Here is a 21,330-nt window from a genome sequence, read left to right as displayed (position 1 = left end):
ATAGCTATTTTGGGGGAGGGTAACACATCTACCACCTCACCCCTCGTAAAAAAAAATATTTTGCCCTAATAATTATTGTTATTTTCCTTTTTAAACCAAAAAGTGGGGGTGGGAGCGGGGGGTAAAATTATTCCGACACGTACCAATTCCTTCAAGGGTTGCATCTACTAGTAATATCAAGTAACAACGCAATTAATATTGAATATAATCTAAAAGGTTTAACATTGATTCCCAAAATTATTTATATACAGGAGGCTAAATAATATTGACGTGACAATGACATACTTACTAAGACTTACTCATAAAGAGATGCGCCTTGGTTATAACATTTTACCCAATTGTTTTGGAATCAATATTTCAACTTAACAATAAGTAAACAGTATGAAAAATAAAAATTGTCTAAAAAAGTCAAATATAATCATGAATGGACATTTTGACGACTTTCAGATATTATATTATTAAGTTGCTAGAGCGACCTAAATTCAATTGTAAATAGGAAAGCTTCGAATTAGAAAATATTTTAATTTTAGCAGACGTCAAATTACACTATGATACTAGTACACACCGCTTTCTTCCTAAATCTTGTTTATACTTTTCACAAATACTGTTGTGACCATTAATATTTTTCTAGTTCTGGGTAATAACTTTAAATTTAATTTGTATTTGATCAAATAAATTCATGATTGCTCACTAATACTTATTACACACTTTATTTTCAGATGCACTTAAAATAGTAAATTTTTTATATACAAATATAACTGCATAATCAATTAAACTTGCAACTGTACAAAATGTCAGAATATATTCCTTATTTTATAGTTGGTTACTCAATAGTCTCTTTAATTTTGTTGAAAAACCCAACATTATTACACAATAAGAAAAGGGCCAAGTTTGTCAGACTGATTGCTCATCGCGGTGGAGCTGCAGAAGGGTAAATTATGTTAAGTTATATGTTAAATCACTCGATATCATCTTGTTGCTAATGTGCAACTTAACCTTATTTAAAGCTCACTTTACATATCAACCCATCTTTTTCTTTCATAATATATTTTAACAAGATATGTGTCTGTATGTGTGTACCTACTAAAAGAAATCGATTACCGCCAAACCGATGTAGTTTTCCTTTACATTGAAGCTTCTTATGGGTCCAGGAAAGTTCACAACCATTTTCAATAGAAATCTAGAAAAAGATACCCCACTCCCCTTTTTTCCTTATACCTAATTAGTTTAAACCTCTAAAAACCAAGAAAATGACCTATAATGGATATTTACTTACCTAAATCTTCTGATATTTCATTGTGTACTAGTAAAGTTACTTTTTTTCTAATACCTGGTCAGTGGTCAGTCCATCCATGACAATTTTGTTTTTGTCATAATTATTTTTTTCTTTATCCGCTAATTGCTCGGTTCACTAATTTTTGTCATAAAGGTACACTTGTCATAAATACATTTGCCATAATAACGTATGTCATAAAGGTACATTTGTCATAAAGGTACACTTGTCATAAAGAATATTTGTTATAAAGTTATATTTGACATAAATTACATTTGACTTAAAGGTACATTTGTCATAAATTACATTTGTCATAAATCCATGCGTTATAAAAACAATAGGTTTACTTTTGTTGTTGAGAATTTGTTAACATACCTACCTTTATGACAAATGTACCTTTTTGAAAAATGTACCTTTATGACAAATGTAATTTATGACATATGTACCTTTATGACAAATGTAATTTATGACATATGTACCTATATGACATACGAAATTTATGACAAATGTATCTTGATGACAAACGTACCTTTATGACAAATGTAATTTATGACATGCGTACCTTTATGACAAATGTAACATCATGACAAACGTACCTTTATGACAAATGTGATTTATGACATATGTGCCTATATGACATACGAAATTTATGACAAATGTATCTTGATGGCAAACGTACCTTTTTGACAAATGTAATTTTATTTATGACATGCGTACCTTTATGACAAACGTACCTTTATGACAAATGTACCTTCATGACAAACGTACCTTTATGACAAATGTATTTTATGACAACCGTACCTTTATGACAAATATTTTAATGACAAACTTAACTCTATGACAAATGTTTTTATGACAACTGTATTTATGACAAAAATTACTGGTCCAGCGGATATCTACAGAAAAAATAATGACATGAACAAAATTGTCATGGATTACTGAGCCCTTATTTTTAGATATGAAAACACTTTGCCAACATATCAACGAGCAGTAGAGCGGGGAGCTGAAATGATTGAATTGGATGTTCAACTTTCCAAGGTATTATACCTACGTTGTTTCAAGAGATATTTACACAAATTTTTTGGATGTATTCATTTTTTTAACATTGAACCAATTGTCTATAAAGGATCACGAAAAAGGAGTATGCATGGACGAGAGCAAGTGATTCTAAACACCTTCCAGCAATGATTTAAATTTTTTTTGGTGAATATACTAGGGTTATATTTAATATCATTATATCAATTTTAAAAATCAAGTTTCGCCATGGTTTTGTACGAATTAGGCATTTTTTACTATTTATCATCAAATGTTTTGTTGAGTTCAAACTGCTGTAACACAAAAGTAAACTTTTTCAATGAAAAATGTTAATTTAGAAAAAGGGATGGTAACTTGTGATAATTTAAACAGTTTTATTAGCATACTTTCGTAATTTAAAGCATTTAATTATATTTGACGTGTTAAATATTTAAACCTTTGAACTCAACAAAACATTTGATGATATTTCATCAAAAAATGCTTAACATTTCAAAGTTTAACTCATAAAAAACCATGTGAAACTTATTTTTTTAGTTGGTATAACTATATCAAACATAACCCTAATATATTCACAAAAAAATATTCAGAATAACTGCTGGAAGGTGCTTAGAATCACTTGTGCATAGTGCATTAAAGGATTATCCTTTTTTGTCAAAGTTTCCAGTTTAGTGTGGTATACTAAGTCACTTTGAGTTATTATTCAATATTCAAAGTATTTTTGTGTGAGTATCTGTTTTAACCAATTTAAATTTCCGCATTTAAAAAAAAACAGACAAAAAAAAACAATTAACCTATTTTTATTTATTTAGGATAGAACCGTTGTTGTAGCCCATGACAATGACTTGTCAAGATTATGTGGTAATAAACAATTCATATCAGACACCAACTATTCTGATCTTCCATTGATTCAGGAAAAAAATCACATATTTTTTGTCCTAACCCATTTTTTATTCCTATTTATATTTCAATTTTAAAAACATAGAACTGTCATTTCAAAAGGAAAAATATTTTGGTTAAGATTAGTCACTTTTACGATAATTTTAATTTACGATCGTAGGATGAATTAGATGCTTTTATAAATTGGACAGCTTAGTGGTGAAACCTATTCGATATTTATATTTGGCTTTGATTATTTGTTTATGTGAAATTTGAAAATAGAATTCAATCCCGATAGACTTCAATCCTGGTGAAAATTACAGTCAACAAACAGAAACAGCTGAATGCAGAAAATTTACACTTCTCGAGTCTGTACTCCTTCAATTTCCAAATACTCAGATAAACATAGATATTAAGATGGAGAACCCTGATCTAGTCAAGGCTGTGAACAAAATAGTTTGTGATAATAATGCTGAAGGTTATAATTTAAAATTCAATGATATTAATTTCTTAGTCACTGAAATCTGCGAATTACCATGAATAATAACATCTCTTAAATTATATCTATCAAAGCTAACGCTTATGACAAAATAATGTTTTAGGATAATGCATTTCTTAAAGGGGCGGTGGGTGTGACACTTTTTGAAACCAAAAATAAAAGTTAAAAGAGTTTTACTAAATAAAAAGTTACAGAACTGAAATTTGGCATGGCAGTTGCATTAAATTGTCTAAATTGGCGAGAAAAGGCAAAGATCGGCGGTTTTCTTCACAGTTCCAAATTGTACCTCTTAAAAGCAACTGCCATGTTAAATTTCAGTTCTGTAACTCTTTTTAGTTCAGTTCCTTTTAGTTATGGTTTAAAAAGGTGTCACAACTACCCCTCTTCCCCACATTTTATGTTTTACCTTGTTATACCTTATATTTATTTTGTTCTATTACACAGAAATATTAATTTAGAGAGATGTGTATGGGGCAGTTTCAGCGGAACAACAACTGATATGTGTTACAGGAATAACTGCATTACTTTATTTTTTCTTTCAAACAAAATAATTGAGTTTTGTACATTTCACGGTGAAATGTTTCTGGTAGGTAACGATTATTTAAAAAAATCTATGAACATTGAAGGCCGTCAACGGCCAAACGTTGGAACATATAGATTATGTTCGCACTAAAGAGGAATATACACAAAATAGAGCAAGTGATTTTAAGCAGCTTCAAGTATTAAACCTATGTATTTTTGGTAAAAATATTCTAGGTTTATGTTTAATGTAATTATATTGACTAAGAAATTAAGTTTCACCATGGTTTTATATGAAAAAACTTTGAAATTATACCTATGCATCTTTTGATGCAATATCATCAAATATTTTGTTGAGTTCAATCTGTTGTTTCAAAAGATTTGACACAAAAGTAGTTTTTTGATGAAAAATGTATTTTCAGACAAAGGGATAGGTAGTAAATTGTAATATTGCTGACAGTTCAACTAATTTACAGCATTTGATGATTTTTTGCCATATTATTTTATTTTGTATTTTGAATTCGGCAAAACATTTGATGAAATTGCGCCAAAAAAGTTTTTTAATCAGGTTCATTGCTGGAAGGTGCTTTTAATCACCTGCTCTCGTTCGTGCATAGCCCCCTTTAACCCGACACAAAAAGAAGACCTACAATTAATCTGGAATATTCAATACTCAATAATGAATATTTATCTCTCAATGGATATAAATGCGCAAAGAAAAACTTGTTTTACCCGATTTTCAGCAGTGAATCTTTCTTTGTGCATCATTGGATCTTAGCTCTTATTTGCACATTATTTGGCCTTCATATGCTGTTTAACAAAGTGTATAGGCATGGCATGTACGTTCAGCCGTTTGGCAGCTAGCAGCCTTTAAAGTTTAAAGATTTTTGGAGATATTAGTTACCTGAAACATTTCACTGCACTAGATCCAAATAATCAATTGCAACCACCTTTAAAACTTTCATTTAAAACAATTGAATGCTATTATTTTCGAAGCAGTTTTTTTTATAGAAAGTTTCATATCCATTTACCCCAGCCTATATAACTAAAAATATTGATGATGCATTTATTAACAGAGAAAATCCCCGTATTGGCCTGTTCTTCTCAGCTCCTAGAATGTTAAAATTATTAATATTATTCTATACTGGTCTTCTTCCTTTTGTTCCACTTAGAGAAACTCATTTTGAAATCCCAATGCTTTCTATATTCTTGAAAAACAAGTTTGCTAGAGGTAATATCATTTTTAGTAACAGTATCGACTAGACAGAATAGTCCACAAATTTTGTGGAAATTAGTGTTGGTTCAGTGCGTTAGATAGACTATTTGGCAGGTCGCAGGGGGTTAGGATAACTGTATATGAGATATACCTAGTAGCTATTCATTAAAAAAAAAACTGAGTTCTTTAGATAATATCAATATTATACCTACCTAACTAAGGAAAACAAAATATTTGTAAATCATGATTGAATACTTTTTTTTAGATGACTGTAGCATATCTTTTGGAAAATTACCTCGTGCAATCTTAATGATCTGTGATTTTCTGTTGTTCCGTCCAAGTTTAATAAGGCATCTTGCTAGCCGTGGCATCCCTACTTATGTGTGGGTTCTTAACGAAGAATCTGAATTCAGACGTGCTCTGAGTGCCGGAGCAGCTGGTATTATGACTGATTATCCATCCAAACTAAAACTGTTTACAATGAAAATATAGTATTCTCTTCTTAGAAAAGATTGTAAATATTTCATGAAAGTTTAATTTTGTACAAAAAATTGCATAGTCCCTGATATTTAATACTAATGGCTTGAACCCTATAATCAATCAAATGTTTATATTTTTCCTACTTAGAAATAATTAAAGTTAAACTAATAAGCATCTTAAATGCATGAAACTAAAAAAAAGATATAAGTGATTATTTAAAGTTTACAATTTTAATGTTCCTTATGTTTTATAATATTAACTCCACGCTCTTTTCCCCATTAATCCACAACAAGATCCTTAACCAAAATAGCTTGACTCTATTAAACTATTTGTTTTGCCTTTTTGTTCATTTCAAAATATTTGATCTCAAAATACATTAACCGTAACGTTTTCAAGATAAAGATTGTTGAAAAAAACCAATCCCTTCACTTTTTACAATATAAACCTTACAGCTTTGGTCCAAAATTAATAAAAAAAATGACCCAATTCATGCTAAAGCAATGACAATAAAAAAAATATTGACCTTTGAATTTACTCACCTCTCTAGAGCACTACGGCTCGAGACCTAGCCCTAGCAGAGAAATTTGCCTTACGCCGAAATTGTGAGCGATTATTTTTTTTGAACACCCTTTACCTTTATAGTTTTCATAATTTTGTTTTTAATAATTTGCATAAGTTGTTCAGTTGATCCTAGAAATATTGTTACATATGAAAATCAAATAATTTTCTTTTTGAATTCTAGGTCATTTGCTTATACTGATCTGCATGCAGGTTCTTTTGGTTAATGTTTTTTTTCTATTCTATACAAACTATACTATAATGATTATTTTATAATATTTATGATGCCTAGAAATGCTCAAGTTGTTGTACTCTAACATTGTTTTGATTTTTTCATCTTTCTGAATTGCACTTTCCTTCTAGATTAACCCATTGTGAATTTTATGATGATATTTGTGTGCAATGCGTCGCATCTGTAATTAATACCTCCTCTAGATTCTTCATTTTTGATGATGCTTTGTTTTTAAATGTGTGTGTTATATTTATGTCAAAGAAGAAAAATAAAAGAATAAAATAATTCATATAATAACACGCACGATGAGTCAAATTGGTGCCTTATAAAAAAAATGTATTTGCTTTATTAATTATGTATTATTTAAACTACCCAATCAATAGCAAAATCAACAAAATACTAAAATATTTACATCCATGTGCTATTTATTTAGATATCATTATATTTAAATTGACCTGATTACTTAATTCAAACATTCCCAATAGTTTGTATTTTATTATTTTATGATAAGGGGGGGGGGGGGAAGTTTGTACACTTATAGGAAATGAAATTCAGTATCAAAGTTTGGGAGGGACGTGTGGGCTTGTGTATATAGTTATCAACCTAATTCTTTTTGTAAAATCTCTTATATGACTGGATGTACACGGAAAACTTTGAAAATTGAATTTTGGTACTTTCCTTCTAGGGGCTAGTGGAGCAAAAGACCCCCCAAAACACTAAAAATATTAGTTCTGAGCTTATTTCTAGAGATATCAACCTGATTTTTTTAATGTAAACTTTTTAAAAATAACTGAACTTAGTAACCATTACATATTTCATTTTGGGACTTTCCTTCTAGGGGCTTGTGGAGCAAGAGACCCCCCAAAACTAATAATAGGAGTTCTGAGCTTATTTTTGAAGATAACAACCTGATTTTTTTAAAGAAAACTTTTTTAAAATAACTGAACTAAGTAACCATTACACATTTCATTTTGGGACTTCTCCTCTTAGGGGCTTGTGGAGCAAAAGACCCCCCAAAACTAAGAAAAGGAGTTATGAGCTTATTTTTGTAGATATCAACCTGATTTTTTTAAAGAAAACTTTTTTGAAATAACTGAACTATGTAACCATTACACATTTCATTTGAGACTTTCCTTCTAGGGGCTTGTGGAGCAAAAAACCCTCAAAACTAAGAATAGGAGTTTTGAGCTTATTTTTAAAGATATCAACCTAATTTTTTTTTATAGAAAACTTTTTCAAAATAACTGATCTAAGTGACCATAACACATTTCATTTTAGAACTTTCCTTTTAGGGGCTTGTGGAGCAAGAAACCCCCCAAAACACTAAAAATATGAGTTCTGAGCTTATTTTTAAAGATATCAACCTGATTTTTTTCAAAGAAAACTCTTTTAACATAATTGAACTAAGTAACTATTACACATTTTATTTTGGGGCTTTACTTTTAGGGGCTAGTGGAGCAAAAGACCCCCAAAACTAAAAATATTAGTTCTGAGCTTATTTTTAAAGATATCAACTAGATTTTTTAAACAAAACTTTATTAAAATAACTGATCTAAGTAACCTTTCCTTCTTGCGGCTTGTGGAGCAAAAAAAAACTAAAAAAAGGAGTTATGAGCTTATTTTTAAAAATATCAACCTGATTTTTTAAAGAAAACTTTTTGAACATAACCATACTAAGTAATTATTACACATTTCATTTTGGGAATTTCCGTCTAGCGGCTTGTGGAGCAAAAGACCCCCCCCCCAAAAAAAAAAAAATAAACACTAAAATATGAGTTTTGAGCTTATTTTTAAAGATATCTGCATGATTTTTAAAAATCTGTTGTGGCTACGTGATTCAGTTATGTGAAAAAAGTTTTCCTTAAAAAATCAGGTTGATATCTTTAAAAATAAGCTCAGAACTAATATTTTTAGTTTGTGGGGGTCTTTTGCTCCACTAGCCCCTAGAAAGAAAGTCCCAAAATTAAATCTGTAAAGGTTACTTTGTTCGATTATTTTAAAAAGTTCTTTTAAAAAATCAGGTTGATATTTTTAAAAATAAGCTCAAAACTCCTTTTTGTAGTTTTGTGGGGTCTTTTGCTCCACAAGCCCCTAGAAGGAAAGTCCCAAAATAAAATGTGTAATGCTTGCTTAGTTCAGTTATTTTTAAAAAGTTTTCTTTAAAAAAATCAGGTTGATATCTTCAAAAATAAGCTCAGAACTCCTAATTTTAATTTCGTGGGGTCTTTTGCTCCACAAGCCTCTAGAAGTAAGTCTCAAAATAAAATGTGTAATGGTCACTTAGATCAGTTATTTTTAAAAGGTTTTTTTTAAAAAAATCAGGCTGACATCTTTAAATATAAGCTCAGAACTCCTATTCTTAGTTTTGGGGGGTCTCTTGCTCCACAAGCTCCTAGAAGGAAAGCCCCAAAATGAAATGTGTTATGGTGACTTAAATCAGTTATTTAAAAAAAATTTCTTAAGCAAAATCAGGTTGATATCTTTTTAAAAAAGCTCAGAACTCCTATTTTTAGTTTTGGGGGGTCTTTTGCTCCACAAGCCCCTAGAAGGAAAGTCCCAAAATAAAATGTGTAATGGTTACTTAGTTCGGTTATTTTTAAAAAGTTTTCTTTAAAAAAATCAGGTTGTTATCTTCAAAAATAAGCTCAGAACTCCTATTATTAGTTTTGGGGGGTCTCTTGCTCCAGAAGCCCCTAGAAGGAAAGTCCCAAAATGAAATGTGTAATGGTTACTAAGTTCAGTTATTTTTAAAAAGTTTTCATTAAAAAAATCAGGTTGATATCTCTAAAAATAAGCTCAGAACTAATATTTTTAGTGTTTTGGGGGGTCTTTTGCTCCACTAGCCCCTAGAAGGAAAGTACCGAAATTCAATTTTCAAAGTTTTCCGTGTACATCCAGTCATATAAGAGATTTTACAAAAAGAATTAGGTTGATAACTATAAACACAATCCCACACGTCCCTCCCAAACTTTGATACTGAATTTCATTTCCTATAAGTGTACAAACTCCCCCCCCCCCCCTTAATGCAATATAAATTATTTAGTTGTTCTTTGCATTTTAATAGTACTTCATAATTCTCATTACTCGTTCAGTAATGTTAAGAATAGAGGGGATATGAGCTTTATGTAACTCTGTCCACAAGGCGAGGACATTATCCCGATTTTGTATTTGGTCTATGAATTCATCTAATAGTGTCGGAAATATAAATACAGCCAGATCTCTACAAAAGAGCAGAAAGCAATTTACTTCAAGATTAAAAAGGTCTCCATCACTTGGGCCAGGGAGTTGTCGAGACAATACATCTATACTTTTAAATTTATTACTCATACGTAGTTAAAAAGTAAGGGGGGAGGGGGATTGAAGTTTGTACAGTTATAGGAAATGAAAATTCAGTATCAAATTTTGCCCTGGCCGTTTGGGCTTGTTTTTATAGTTATCAACCTAATTCTTTTTGTAAGCTCTCTTATATGATTGGATCTGTCTGTAAAATGTTGAAAATTGAATTTTGGGACTTTCCCTCTAGGGGCTAATGGGGCAAAAGACCCCCCTAAACACTAAAATTTTAAGTTATGAGCTTATTTTTTAAGATATTAAGCTATTTTTTTTAATGGAACCTTTTATTACATAGATGAGTTGATTATCCACCCCATATTTCATTTTTGCATTTTACTTCTAGGGGCTTTTGGGGTAAAAAAAACCTAAATGTAAAATTTATGAGTTTTGAGCTTACAAGCCCCTAGAAGTAAAGTGCAAAAATTAAATATGGGATGGCTAATCAACTCATTTATGCAATAAAAGCTTCCATTGAAAAAAACAGCTCGATATCTTTAAAAATAAGCTCTTAAACTTAAAATTTTAGTGTTTGGGGGGGGGGTCTTTTGCTCCACTAGCCCCTAGAAGGAAAGTCCCAAAATTCAATTTTCAAAATTTTACAGGTAGATTTAATCATATAAGAGAGTTTACAAAAAGAATTAGGTTGATAATTATAAAAACAAGCCCAAACGGCCAGTCCAAAATTTGATACAATTTTTATTTCCTATAACTGTACAAACTCCCCCCCCCCCCCCCCTTATAAATAAACTTTTCTCGTTGATAGCTTTACTCATTTAATATCAACTTTTATGTAGATAGTAAAATGTTAAACATTGCAATAAAAATTATCATTAAGCTTTAAATTTAACCAGTGATAATTTATGTATACTTTAATATTCGTTATAAAGTTCTAAATTTATATTTTGTTAAAGAATGGGATAGTTCCACGGAATGCATTTGCACTTATTAGTAATCCCTGTAGTTCCTTCTATTCTATATACATCTGCTTTTATGCAGCAAATAACCTAAAAATATTAATAATTTTTCTTGTAGTTTTCAAAGTATCTTAATTCTATAATTAAACTGTGGTCATAAATATCTTTTTTAAATGCGTCATCTTTTTTTTTTTTACAAAATTGTCATTAAACTTTTAGATTTGATTATTATTCCTTGCGTTATCCGAAAATGACATACTAAGTTAATTTCTATTTTGAAAATCTCCATAAATTACCATATTTAATCATTTATAAAAACTACGAGGAATCAATGCTCGCAAGTACCCTGACTCGTTAAATGCACTTCGTTGAACTATTCCTTTAGTTTTTTGTCTGAACCACCAGATTGATTACCCACCTGTGTGTGTAGTGTGAACCCCCACTTCTGCCATATTTAAGCTTTATTTCTTTGCAGACAATGAAAAAATGTTTCACGGAAGGAACAAGATTCTTGAAATAAGCAGACAGCTGGTCCACTGTACAACAAGACAAAAGCACACAGCTGTCATTTCAAAGTATATTTCAGAATCTGATGTTCTTCAGTATTGTAAAATATCAGGTATTTTCTTCAACTTTCTGAAAAATTTTTAATAAAGAAAATTTTATCATGTCTAAATATCACAATACTTGATCAGTAATTTAACGTGTAAAGAAAACTCGTTGTGTGCATTGACTTACATGTTTTGTGTTAGGAGGAAAAAAAGTTTTTAGTTAAAAGAAAGTTAGGTTTAAACTAAGGATAAGGAAGAGTAGTGCAGCTAACGGTTCCTGGGAACGATTATTTTCAAAGATATATAAACTTTAAAGCAGTGTTGTGTAGCCGGAGCCGCCATATTTTGCCGGGGTCGTTATTTTCAGATCGGCTCCGGCTTCGAGGGTAGCTTAAAAAAATATCAGGAAGAAAAATTTTATACCCTGATTTAACTTTATATTTAAAGGGGACTATCCACGAACCAGAGCAAGTGATTCTAAGCATCTTACTGCATTGACCCATAGTATTTTTTAGTGAATATACTAGGGTTATGTTTAATATTTGCTTTATCGACTAAAAAGTTAGGTTTCACCATGGTTTTATATGAAAAAAACTTTGAAATGTAAAGCAATATCATCAAATGCTTTGTTGAGTTTGAAGGACAAAATCAAATAACACTGCAGAAAAGCATCAAATGTTGTAAATTGCAAAAGTACATTAATTAAACTGTTTACTAGTTACCAACCCTTTTTCTAAATATACATTTTTAATCACAATAATTTATTTTGTGTCAAAGCTTTTAAACAACAGTTTGAACTCATCAAAACATTTGATGATGTTGCACCAAACAATGCTTAACATTTCAAAGTTTTTTTCATATAAAACCATAGTGAAACCTAACTTTTTAGTCGATAAAGCAAATATTAAACATAAACCTAGTATATATACAAAAAAATACTATGGGTCAATGCTGGAAGATGCTTAGAATCACTTGCTCTTGTTCGTGGATAGTCCTCTTTTATAATTTAGAAACAATATTACAATTGTTTCAAGTCCATTTTTCTCAAAAATTTAACTTTTAAAACCAGCGTTTTGGAGCCGGAGCCGGGAGCAGCAACATTTTTGGTGGAGCCGGAGCCGTATTTTTGTTAAAAACGGCTCCGGCTCCAGATTAGCTAAAAATGAATTTTAAAGTAATATTATAATTTGGCAACGGTTTATTTCTATATAATAAACTGAAAAACTATTATTACAACAAATAGACACATATCCTTCTACTTTTATATAGCTTTAATCAAATAAAAGCAAAATATTTTATATTATTTATTTTATTTTATCAAATTCAATAATGAACAAAAATTTATATATTAATTTTAAGGTAGGAGCCGGAGACGTATTTCCAGTTACGGCTCCGCGGAGCAGGAGCCGGAACTGGAGCCGGAGCCGCATCAAAATTATACGGCTCCGAAACGCTGTTTAAAACCTTCAAAAGTCAAAACTAGACTTGAAAAGAAAAACATCTTGATTCTAGTTGGGAGCCGGAGCCGCAATAAATCAAACGGCACCATATCACTGCTTTAAAGGCTACTAGCTGCCCAGATAATAGATCTAAGGAACATTTTTAATTTGAACTGCTCTAGATCCAATTAATGTCTAGGAAGAGGATGAATATATGGATGGCGAAAAATGGAGAGAAAGGGAGAAAGAAATCTTTTATTTTGCGTAATTAACAAATGAATACTGATTTCTTATAAGAAGCTTTGTTTGCAAAAAAAAATCATTTAATAAAATTTCAGGTGATTACAATCCAATTCATACTGGGGGTGAGCAAGGAATAGTTCATGGTACATACCTTCTTGGTCTCGTCAGTGCTTTAGTAGGTAGGTAATCACTTTCAATAGCTTACACCTTTACATTCTATCAGGCTTTAAAATAGCGGATCACACAGTACCATCTTGAACACTGATTCTCTCCACGTGATTCTAAGTACCTTCCAGCATTGACCCTAAGTATTTTCTTTCAGAATATAATAGGTCACTATTAATTATTGATATATTGAAGAAAAAATTTAGGTTTCGCCACTTCAATTTGAAGAAAAGTTAAAAAATGTCCAGTATTTTTAGTAAAAAATCACTCAAACATTTTGTTGAGTTCAAGGTGTCTTTAATTGTCCATGTTGTCAAATGCTAAAAATTTTTTTAAAAAGTCAAAAGTACATTAACTATTTCTCATATGTATGTTTAAATTAACACTAATGATGATTCATTTACAACATATATAACATGAGTATTCGCATATGTATCATCAAATATCCATTTTATTAAAAGAATTAGCTACATATATATCACATGAATAAAGAAATTAAAAAAAAAAACAGAATTCCCCTTGATTCACAAAACATGGTGAAACCTAAATTTTTTCGTCAATATATTAATGATTAATGGTGACCTATTATATTCTAAAAGAAAATACTTAGGGTCAATGCTGGAATGTACTTAGAATCACGTGCTCTCGTTCATGGATAGTCCTCTTTAAAATAAGTTGAAACTTTGTGCGAATTTCGACGTTGCTTCATAATACATGTGAACATGGGATTTTTTCCATTTCAAAAAGGCATCAGTTTTAATGAAAACTATTTTATTTTAGGTAAAGAATTACCGGGACCTGGAACAGTTATTTCCAGTCTTGAGGCCAGGTTTATTAATCCTTGTATGGGTAAGTAATAATAATTCACATAATGATATGCGATTACCTTTTTATATATTTATGAAACCTGTAGCGAAGTACTCTTAAATCCTTATTGAAATCTTTTGCGAGGATAAAGTATTTTTTACTTTTGTCCGAAAAAATAATAAAATCTTTTTTTTTCTTTTAGTTAACAGTAAAGTAACAATAGAAGTTTCATGCGAAAAAGTTAGAAAAATCACGTCACTGAGATTCTCTATCAGCAACGATGACACAAAAGAACTAATAGCAAGTGGTAAAGCCAAGGTGCTTCTACTTGTCAGATCTTAAAGGTGATAATGTAGACACTAGTCAAAGTTACAAAGTTTGTAGATTTAGTTGAAAATTGTGGCACCATGTCAGCATCATTTTCTAGTATATTGTACTGTGTACTGTTGTACACCATTCTCTATCTTCTGGACTCTATGGCAAAAAAATATTATCACGTCAGCTACTCAAGACTTCTTAGATATACAGGTTAGTTAATTGATATTTCTTAATTAAAATTTGCTATTTGCTTAATTAAAACAAAAGAACAAAATGAACATATTATACCATTATTACAAAGTTTATATTTCAAAAATATTTCTCTCTATTAAAATCTTATACCTAATTGTTGTTCTATGTTTGGAAGGGGGAGGTTGTACTATTAATGTTTTATTCGCGATAAATTTCTGTGGTAAAAAAAGAAGTAAATTTTAAGCATTTGCATATTCATTAACATACAAAATATTTGCTGCGCCACATTTATCCATTAAAAAAAAAAAAAATTCTTTCAGGAATAGAACTCGGCCCTTTACAAATAAAGTGGTTTACTGAGAGATTTAATCGCGTGTTGCTCAAATTTGGACGTTCTTGTCCTCGAACTCTGTCTGTCTGGTTTCAGTTGGGTGCCATTCTTGCTTCACTTCTAATACCTGTAGCAATATATATTCTCATCAACAATCTTATCAGAGAGATTGGCATTTTTGGAAACTCTCAAGTAGATAAGAGAGATCAACTTGTGATTCAACCAGTTTTACCGGGCATTAATATTCCAAATTCAGAGCTGGGTTATTATTTTTTTAGGTAAGTTATTCACACATTTATAAATATAAAAGTAAGATTTCATCTAAAATAGTGGTACACTTTGTACAATAAAAAAGAAAAGTACAGGAGTTTTTTTAGACATATTAATTTTCAGACGTAAAGGACCATTTACTGCATTTGTGTTTATTTTCCTAGAATATCGTAAACTTAAACAAGGATAAGGTAGATAAAAGTTGTACAAACAGATTAACACACAAAACGAATTTATGATGTAGTGTATCCCTCAATATTATTAATACTTAAGATGGATAACTAGTAATTTTTCTCTTTTTTCCCAGTTTGTTGTTGTGTTCTGTGTACCATGAATTGGGACATGCTGTGTCTGCTGTCAGTGAAAATATCAGAGTGCTTGGATTTGGTGTAATCATATTATTTCTCATTCCTGCAGCCTATGTTGATCTGCCAACAGACCAGCTAAAAACCAAGTCTAACCTTCAGAAGTTGAGAGTTTTTTCTGCTGGAGTGTGGCACAATATTATTCTTGCAGCTTTTAGGTCAGCCTATTTTTTATGGGTGGGTTAACAATCCACATTTATTTTTAGAAAAGCCTAATTTATTGATAGGAGAGGGCAGTGGCGTGCGAAGTACTTTATCTTCCATCCACGAACGAGAGCAAGTGATTCTAAGCACCTTCCAGCAGTGTTTCTAAATGTTTTTTTGGTGATTATACTAGGGTTCTGTGTAATATCATTATATCAATTTAAAAAATAAAGTTTCACCATAGTTTTATATGAATAAAACTTTGAAATGTTAGGCATTTTTTTTTACTATACAACATCAAATGTTTTGTTGAGTTCAAACTGCTGTGACACAAAAGTAAAGTTTTTCAATAAAAAATGTTCATTTAGAAAAATGGATGGTAACTTGTAATATTATAAACAGATTTATTAGTGTAACAGTAACAAGCCCTTTTCACTCAACTGGGGGAGCATAGGCCGCTGACAATTTGTCAGTGTTTCTGTAACAATGTGGCTTTTTTGTTTTGGATGTGGGATAGGGTTGTCAGCCCTAAGCCCTATGATTGCGGTGTAAAGCTTCCATTTGCCCATTAGTGTACTTTCGTAATTTACAGCATTTGATTATGTTTTGGCGTGTTATTTTATTTTAACTTTTGAACTCAACAAAACATTTGATGATATTTTGTCAAATAATGCTCAACATTACAAAGTATTTTTCATATAAATCTTTGATATTAATAATTCTTTCAGCATAAGTTTAAATTGCATAAAAAGGTATCTTTTCATCAGGTAAGAGATGGGGGCCCACAGTAGGATTTTTGGTCATTTTTTAAATTTCCTCAATTTTGAGTTAAATGTCCCAAAGGCTAGTATTACCATTCAAAAGTTGCCATACAACAGATTTTTTTATATACTACAAAATTTTAGGCAAAATACAGCAGTTTTGCTGAACGTGGTCAAAGGAATATTTTTAAAAAGTGAATTTTTTCATTAAAATCATCATTGCTTTTCCTACTTTTTCCTAGAATAAATTGGTGTAAAAATCTGATTAAATGAAATGTAACAATATTTCATTGATATAGACAGATGTTTCTACTTTAAAATGTCAAGAAAAATAAGAAAAGTTGTCATAAATCCGTAATTTAAAATCCAAGAACACCTCAAATTGCATCTTAAAATAACATGTATTTTTTACGTTTAAAGGTTTTTCTAACTTGGGGCTACGAGGTGCCAAAAGTTATTTAGGCCCTGATTAAATTCAAGTATTCATAATTCAAGATTAGTTCATAATTCTTGGCACCAAATAGCCCCAAATTAGAAATTCAGCTTCGAAAACAGACGGTAGAAGGCTTTATTAATATAAATTAAATACCATTATGAAGTCAAACTACTAAAAATTGATATAATTCAATAACACACATGTTTAATCTTTAAAGGTTATTTTTCCATTTTTTATAGCAAAGCTATTCTGTAAATGATACGTCCGTCTGTCAGTATATCTGTCCGTTAGAAACAGTATTAGGGAAAACATGAATTTCTTGGCTGCTATTTAAAGGACTTTATTACCATACTAAGAAGCATCCAGATTATAATTTACTAAGTCCTTCAGTCTATTGGTAATGGTCTGACAACCAGTTGATGTATATTTGAACAAGGATGATAACATTCATAAAAGCAAAGCTCTGAAACGGGGTGACAGACAAACATTAACTTTTGTAGAGCATGAATATGTAAAATATATATAAATAAGTCTTGTCAAAATTTTGCCTAAATTTGTTGCAAAAGTTCTTAAATATAAAATACTGTTTAAGGGTATACGGACATTGTTAGGAATTGATTATATAGATGCTTCGCTTATAATATTGTACTTATAATATAAGTTCAAAATCACCATAAACGTATGGACATTCTGGTAATGATTATAGGGTTGATATGCTTTCCAAATCGTACAGAACTAATACAGGAATCAATAGAACAATTCTAACATGCCAAGTTAACAAAAAAGCTAACGTTACGGACCCAGGGACGTACGGACTGACCCTAATTATAGAAAAGCTTCGCTGTAATTTTAGATCGACAGCTTTTTTTTGGGGGGGGGGGTAAAGATTTACCTCATTGATGGTAATCTACACTATTTAAAACTATGGTCTGCGCCCCTGGCATCTAGGGTATTCGAAGGGATATAGAAGGGCAGAAAAATAGCTTAAAACAATACCCAGGCTTATTTATAAAAATGAAATAGCCTTAAACCATCCTATAAGAAGCTTCCCTCTAAAGAAGAACCATGTCGGTTCAGTGGTGAGTGAGATCCTTCGCTACACACAAAAAAAGCTTTATATTATAGGATATACTAAAAAAAAAATATATACAATGATTATTATGAATAGTTTTAGGAACAAAGCTGCTCAATTTTTATAAATGTGTGTATGTCTTCCTTTCTGTATTTCTGAAACATTTAAATTAAATTTGATTTATAAGCCACTATTTTTTATGTCAGTCCTTTAACTTTGTTTAAAATACTTGATTTACATTGTTCTTTCCTTTCCATGGCCTTGGTTTCTAAATTTAATAGTAGTCCATGAATCCACATTCATTTACTGTAGGTATTACTTAAACTCTCCATCCAACTATTAAAATTTGAAAATAACAAGGATGACAACATCCATTAAAGCGAAGCTCTGAAACGGTGGGACAAACGAACATTAACACTTATAAATTGTCATAACTAAATAATCAGAACATAAATGTATAAAAGTTTAACAGAATTGTAAGTAAATTTGTTGAAAAACTGAAAAATTACAGGATAATTTTTAAAGACATTGTAAAAGGGCTCGGCAGCCTGTATACCTCAGGCAAACCTTTTACAATTTTAAATATCAACTAAAAGGTCGAACCTGACCCAAGTATGACAAAAATCCCTCTTATCAAAGATCTTTTAAAGCATCAAAATGGGTTTAAATATGCAGCTTAGTCACAGCTGATGCGCAGCTGCCGAGCCCTGTATACTATTTATTGAAAGCATATAATATGTATATTAATCATATATGTACACCTTAAAAACTCTCCAAAAGTTTTAATAGAGGTCTAAGTCGATGTTAAAAAAAATTTTCTTTTTAACAGAATAATATAAGAAATTTCGAATTTTTAACCATATGAGTAGATTACTTCTAGGGACATTTTTCTTATTAAAATCACAATAATATGTATATAATATGTTATATTACATAAGCTATAACCTGTATATGAAAGGTTTTAAATTTATTTTTACATAGAATAAGCTTTTGTTGGCATTTGTGACTCATAAAGTTAAAAAATCCCAAAATCAGCCAAAAAACCCACTGGGGGGGGGGGTTGCTTAAAGAATCATTTTTCTACATTAGGGGGGGGGGAGCAATTTCCACCCAATTCCTCCTTCGTATGCACGCCACTGGAAGTGAGGGAGGTTGCATTCTAATAGAGTACTTGATTTGATTAAAGGGGGGGGGGGGGTAGATATACCACACTTTTCTGGGATCTTGCTGCGTCAAGTATCAACTGTTGGGAATATCAAAGGATGACTCCATGCAAAATTTGAGCCGGATCCGGCCAAAACCGGCCGTGAATTTTATGAAAAACCGGTTTTTTCCGGTTTTTAGGGGGTATCTGTAAATCGATTCAGCTGGAGCAAAACCGGTTAGAGGTACAAAAAATTTTACTTCACATGAAATTTAGCCAATGCAATTGCCTACAAAAATGTACTTCATCATCAACTTGATTGGACAACTCTTTCCCCTCCTAAATGTCCATTAAAACCTCGGAAACGGCAAAAATCGCCAAAAATCACGCCTTCGGCGGCAAATAACGGCTAAACGGTCAGCCGGAGGCGAATGAAACATAAATAAAGAAATGTCTGCCTCTAAAAGTTGTTCAACATCAAAGAGATGCTTGAAGTCTCTAAAACGACTCCTTCCCCTCCTTTAAGGGGAAAAACTGAAAAAACGTGATTTTCAAAAGTATGCCCACTTTGTGGGTGTGGGGGGCACTGAACCCGTCACCCCAGGGTCACCAAATATAAAGTCTAGGCGGCCCACAATGCTGAATTTTCACCAAGTGAAAGTCTTGTGTCATTATCTCTTATGAGAAAAAAGTTATTAATTAATTAAAATTTCAAATTGTGATTTTTTGATGGATTTCTTTGATGAAATGACAGACCGGTCAATTTTTAGGCCATTTTTTGCGGTTTTTGGGCTGTCACGACCAAACGGTTTGAGATAATCTCACGGGACCTTTTGCCCAACCTAAGTCTGGTTATTTGTGAGGTCTAGGGAAAAAAAACAGACTTACGCAAAAGATTATAATTATAATCTTTACACAGAAAAATGGCACGAGGTGAGGGTTTGAGGGGGCAAAATGCGCCGACCAGCGATTTTTGACGGCACGCAGCGACGTCGTGCTTCATCCAATCCGGGATTTTTTTTTCTTAGACCTTACAAATAACCAGGCTTAGGTCGGGCAAAAGGTCCCGTGAGATTATCTCAAACCGTTTGGGCGTGGCGGGCCGAAAACAGCAAAAAATGGCCTAAAAATTGACCAGCCTGTCATTTCATCTAAGAAATCCATCAAAAAATCACAATTTGAAATTTTAATTAATTAATCACTTTTTTCTCATAAGAGATAATGACACAAGACTTTCACTTGGTGAAAATTCAGCATTGTGGGCCGCCTAGACTTTATATTTGGTGACCCTGGGGTGACGGGTTCAGTGCCCCCCACACCCACAAAGTGGGCATACTTTTGAAAATCACGTTTTTTCAGTTTTTCCCCTTAAAGGAGGGGAAGGAGTCGTTTTAGAGACTTCAAGCATCTCTGTGATGTTAAACAACTTTTAGAGGCAGACATTTCTTTATTTATGTTTCATTCGCCTCCGGCTGACCGTTTAGCCATTATTTGCCGCCGAAGGCGTGATTTTTGGCGATTTTTGCCGTTTCCGAGGTTTTAATGGACATTTAGGAGGGGAAAGAGTTGTCCAATCAAGTTTATGATGAAGTACAATTTTGTAGGCAATTGCATTGGCTAAATTTCATGTGAAGTAAAATTTTTTGTACCTCTAACCGGTTTTGCTCCAGCTGAATCGATTTACAGATACCCCCTAAAAACCGGAAAAAACCGGTTTTTCATAAAAATCACGGCCGGTTTTGGCCGGATCCGGCTCAAATTTTGCATGGAGTCATCCTTTGATATTCCCAACAGTTGATACTTGACGCAGCAAGATCCCAGAAAAGTGTGGTATATCTAGGGGGGGGGGCGTAATGACATCTAAACTTTAACATTAAGCAAAATGGTCTAAATATTGAGCTAGATTCTTGAAACATGGTACATAAGCCAAGTCCTATAGGTACTACATCTAAATGCTAAAAAAATCCAAATTCTTTTATTTTTAGGTTAGGTTAGGTAAGAAAAACCCTGCGGAAATGGTGTTTTTAGGCCTTTTTGGTCTATTTTGATGTAGAAACTTACCTTTAATTTTTTTTCTTAGGTTTTTTCCCTTGAATACACTGTGTCTATACACAAGTACATTATTTAAGATGATTCAGCAAGTCAGGGACCGACCCC

The 21,330-nt window shown here is 31.6% G+C and overlaps 3 protein-coding genes across 5 annotated transcripts in view; all 3 read left to right on the top strand.

Moving 5' to 3' along the window:
* Nucleotides 1-686: 686 nt before the first annotated feature.
* Nucleotides 687-5,945, top strand: LOC145316621 (lysophospholipase D GDPD1-like). The gene is made up of 7 exons (XM_080157264.1): nucleotides 687-931; nucleotides 2,230-2,311; nucleotides 3,118-3,219; nucleotides 3,467-3,662; nucleotides 4,142-4,193; nucleotides 5,279-5,433; nucleotides 5,684-5,945. Exons 1-7 carry the CDS (start codon nucleotides 792-794, stop codon nucleotides 5,908-5,910), a joined length of 954 nt encoding a protein of 317 aa, XP_080013390.1. The 5' UTR covers nucleotides 687-791; the 3' UTR covers nucleotides 5,911-5,945.
* Nucleotides 5,946-10,784: 4,839 nt separating this feature from the next.
* LOC145316622 (3-hydroxybutyryl-CoA dehydratase) lies at nucleotides 10,785-14,482 on the top strand. The gene is made up of 4 exons (XM_080157265.1): nucleotides 10,785-11,554; nucleotides 13,264-13,347; nucleotides 14,114-14,182; nucleotides 14,343-14,482. Exons 1-4 carry the CDS (start codon nucleotides 11,422-11,424, stop codon nucleotides 14,480-14,482), a joined length of 426 nt encoding a protein of 141 aa, XP_080013391.1. The 5' UTR covers nucleotides 10,785-11,421.
* A 53-nt stretch (nucleotides 14,483-14,535) lies between these two features.
* The window catches only part of S2P (membrane-bound transcription factor site-2 protease), a 16,294-nt gene continuing 9,499 nt past the window's right edge, over nucleotides 14,536-21,330 (top strand). For all 3 annotated transcript variants that reach the window (XM_080157261.1, XM_080157263.1, XM_080157260.1), the window contains exons 1-3: nucleotides 14,536-14,668; nucleotides 14,971-15,259; nucleotides 15,559-15,774. In XM_080157261.1, coding sequence (XP_080013387.1) covers nucleotides 14,548-14,668; nucleotides 14,971-15,259; nucleotides 15,559-15,774 — 626 coding nt within the window. In that variant the 5' untranslated portion in view covers nucleotides 14,536-14,547. The remainder of the gene's footprint in view (nucleotides 14,669-14,970; nucleotides 15,260-15,558; nucleotides 15,775-21,330) is intronic.

This window comes from Acartia tonsa, chromosome 4, assembly GCF_053477335.1.
Source record: "Acartia tonsa isolate MP-2025a chromosome 4, ASM5347733v1, whole genome shotgun sequence".
Classification (NCBI taxonomy): domain Eukaryota; kingdom Metazoa; phylum Arthropoda; class Copepoda; order Calanoida; family Acartiidae; genus Acartia; species Acartia tonsa.
The sequence above is the reverse complement of the archived record's forward strand: the minus strand, read 5'-3'. Positions and strand labels throughout refer to the sequence as shown.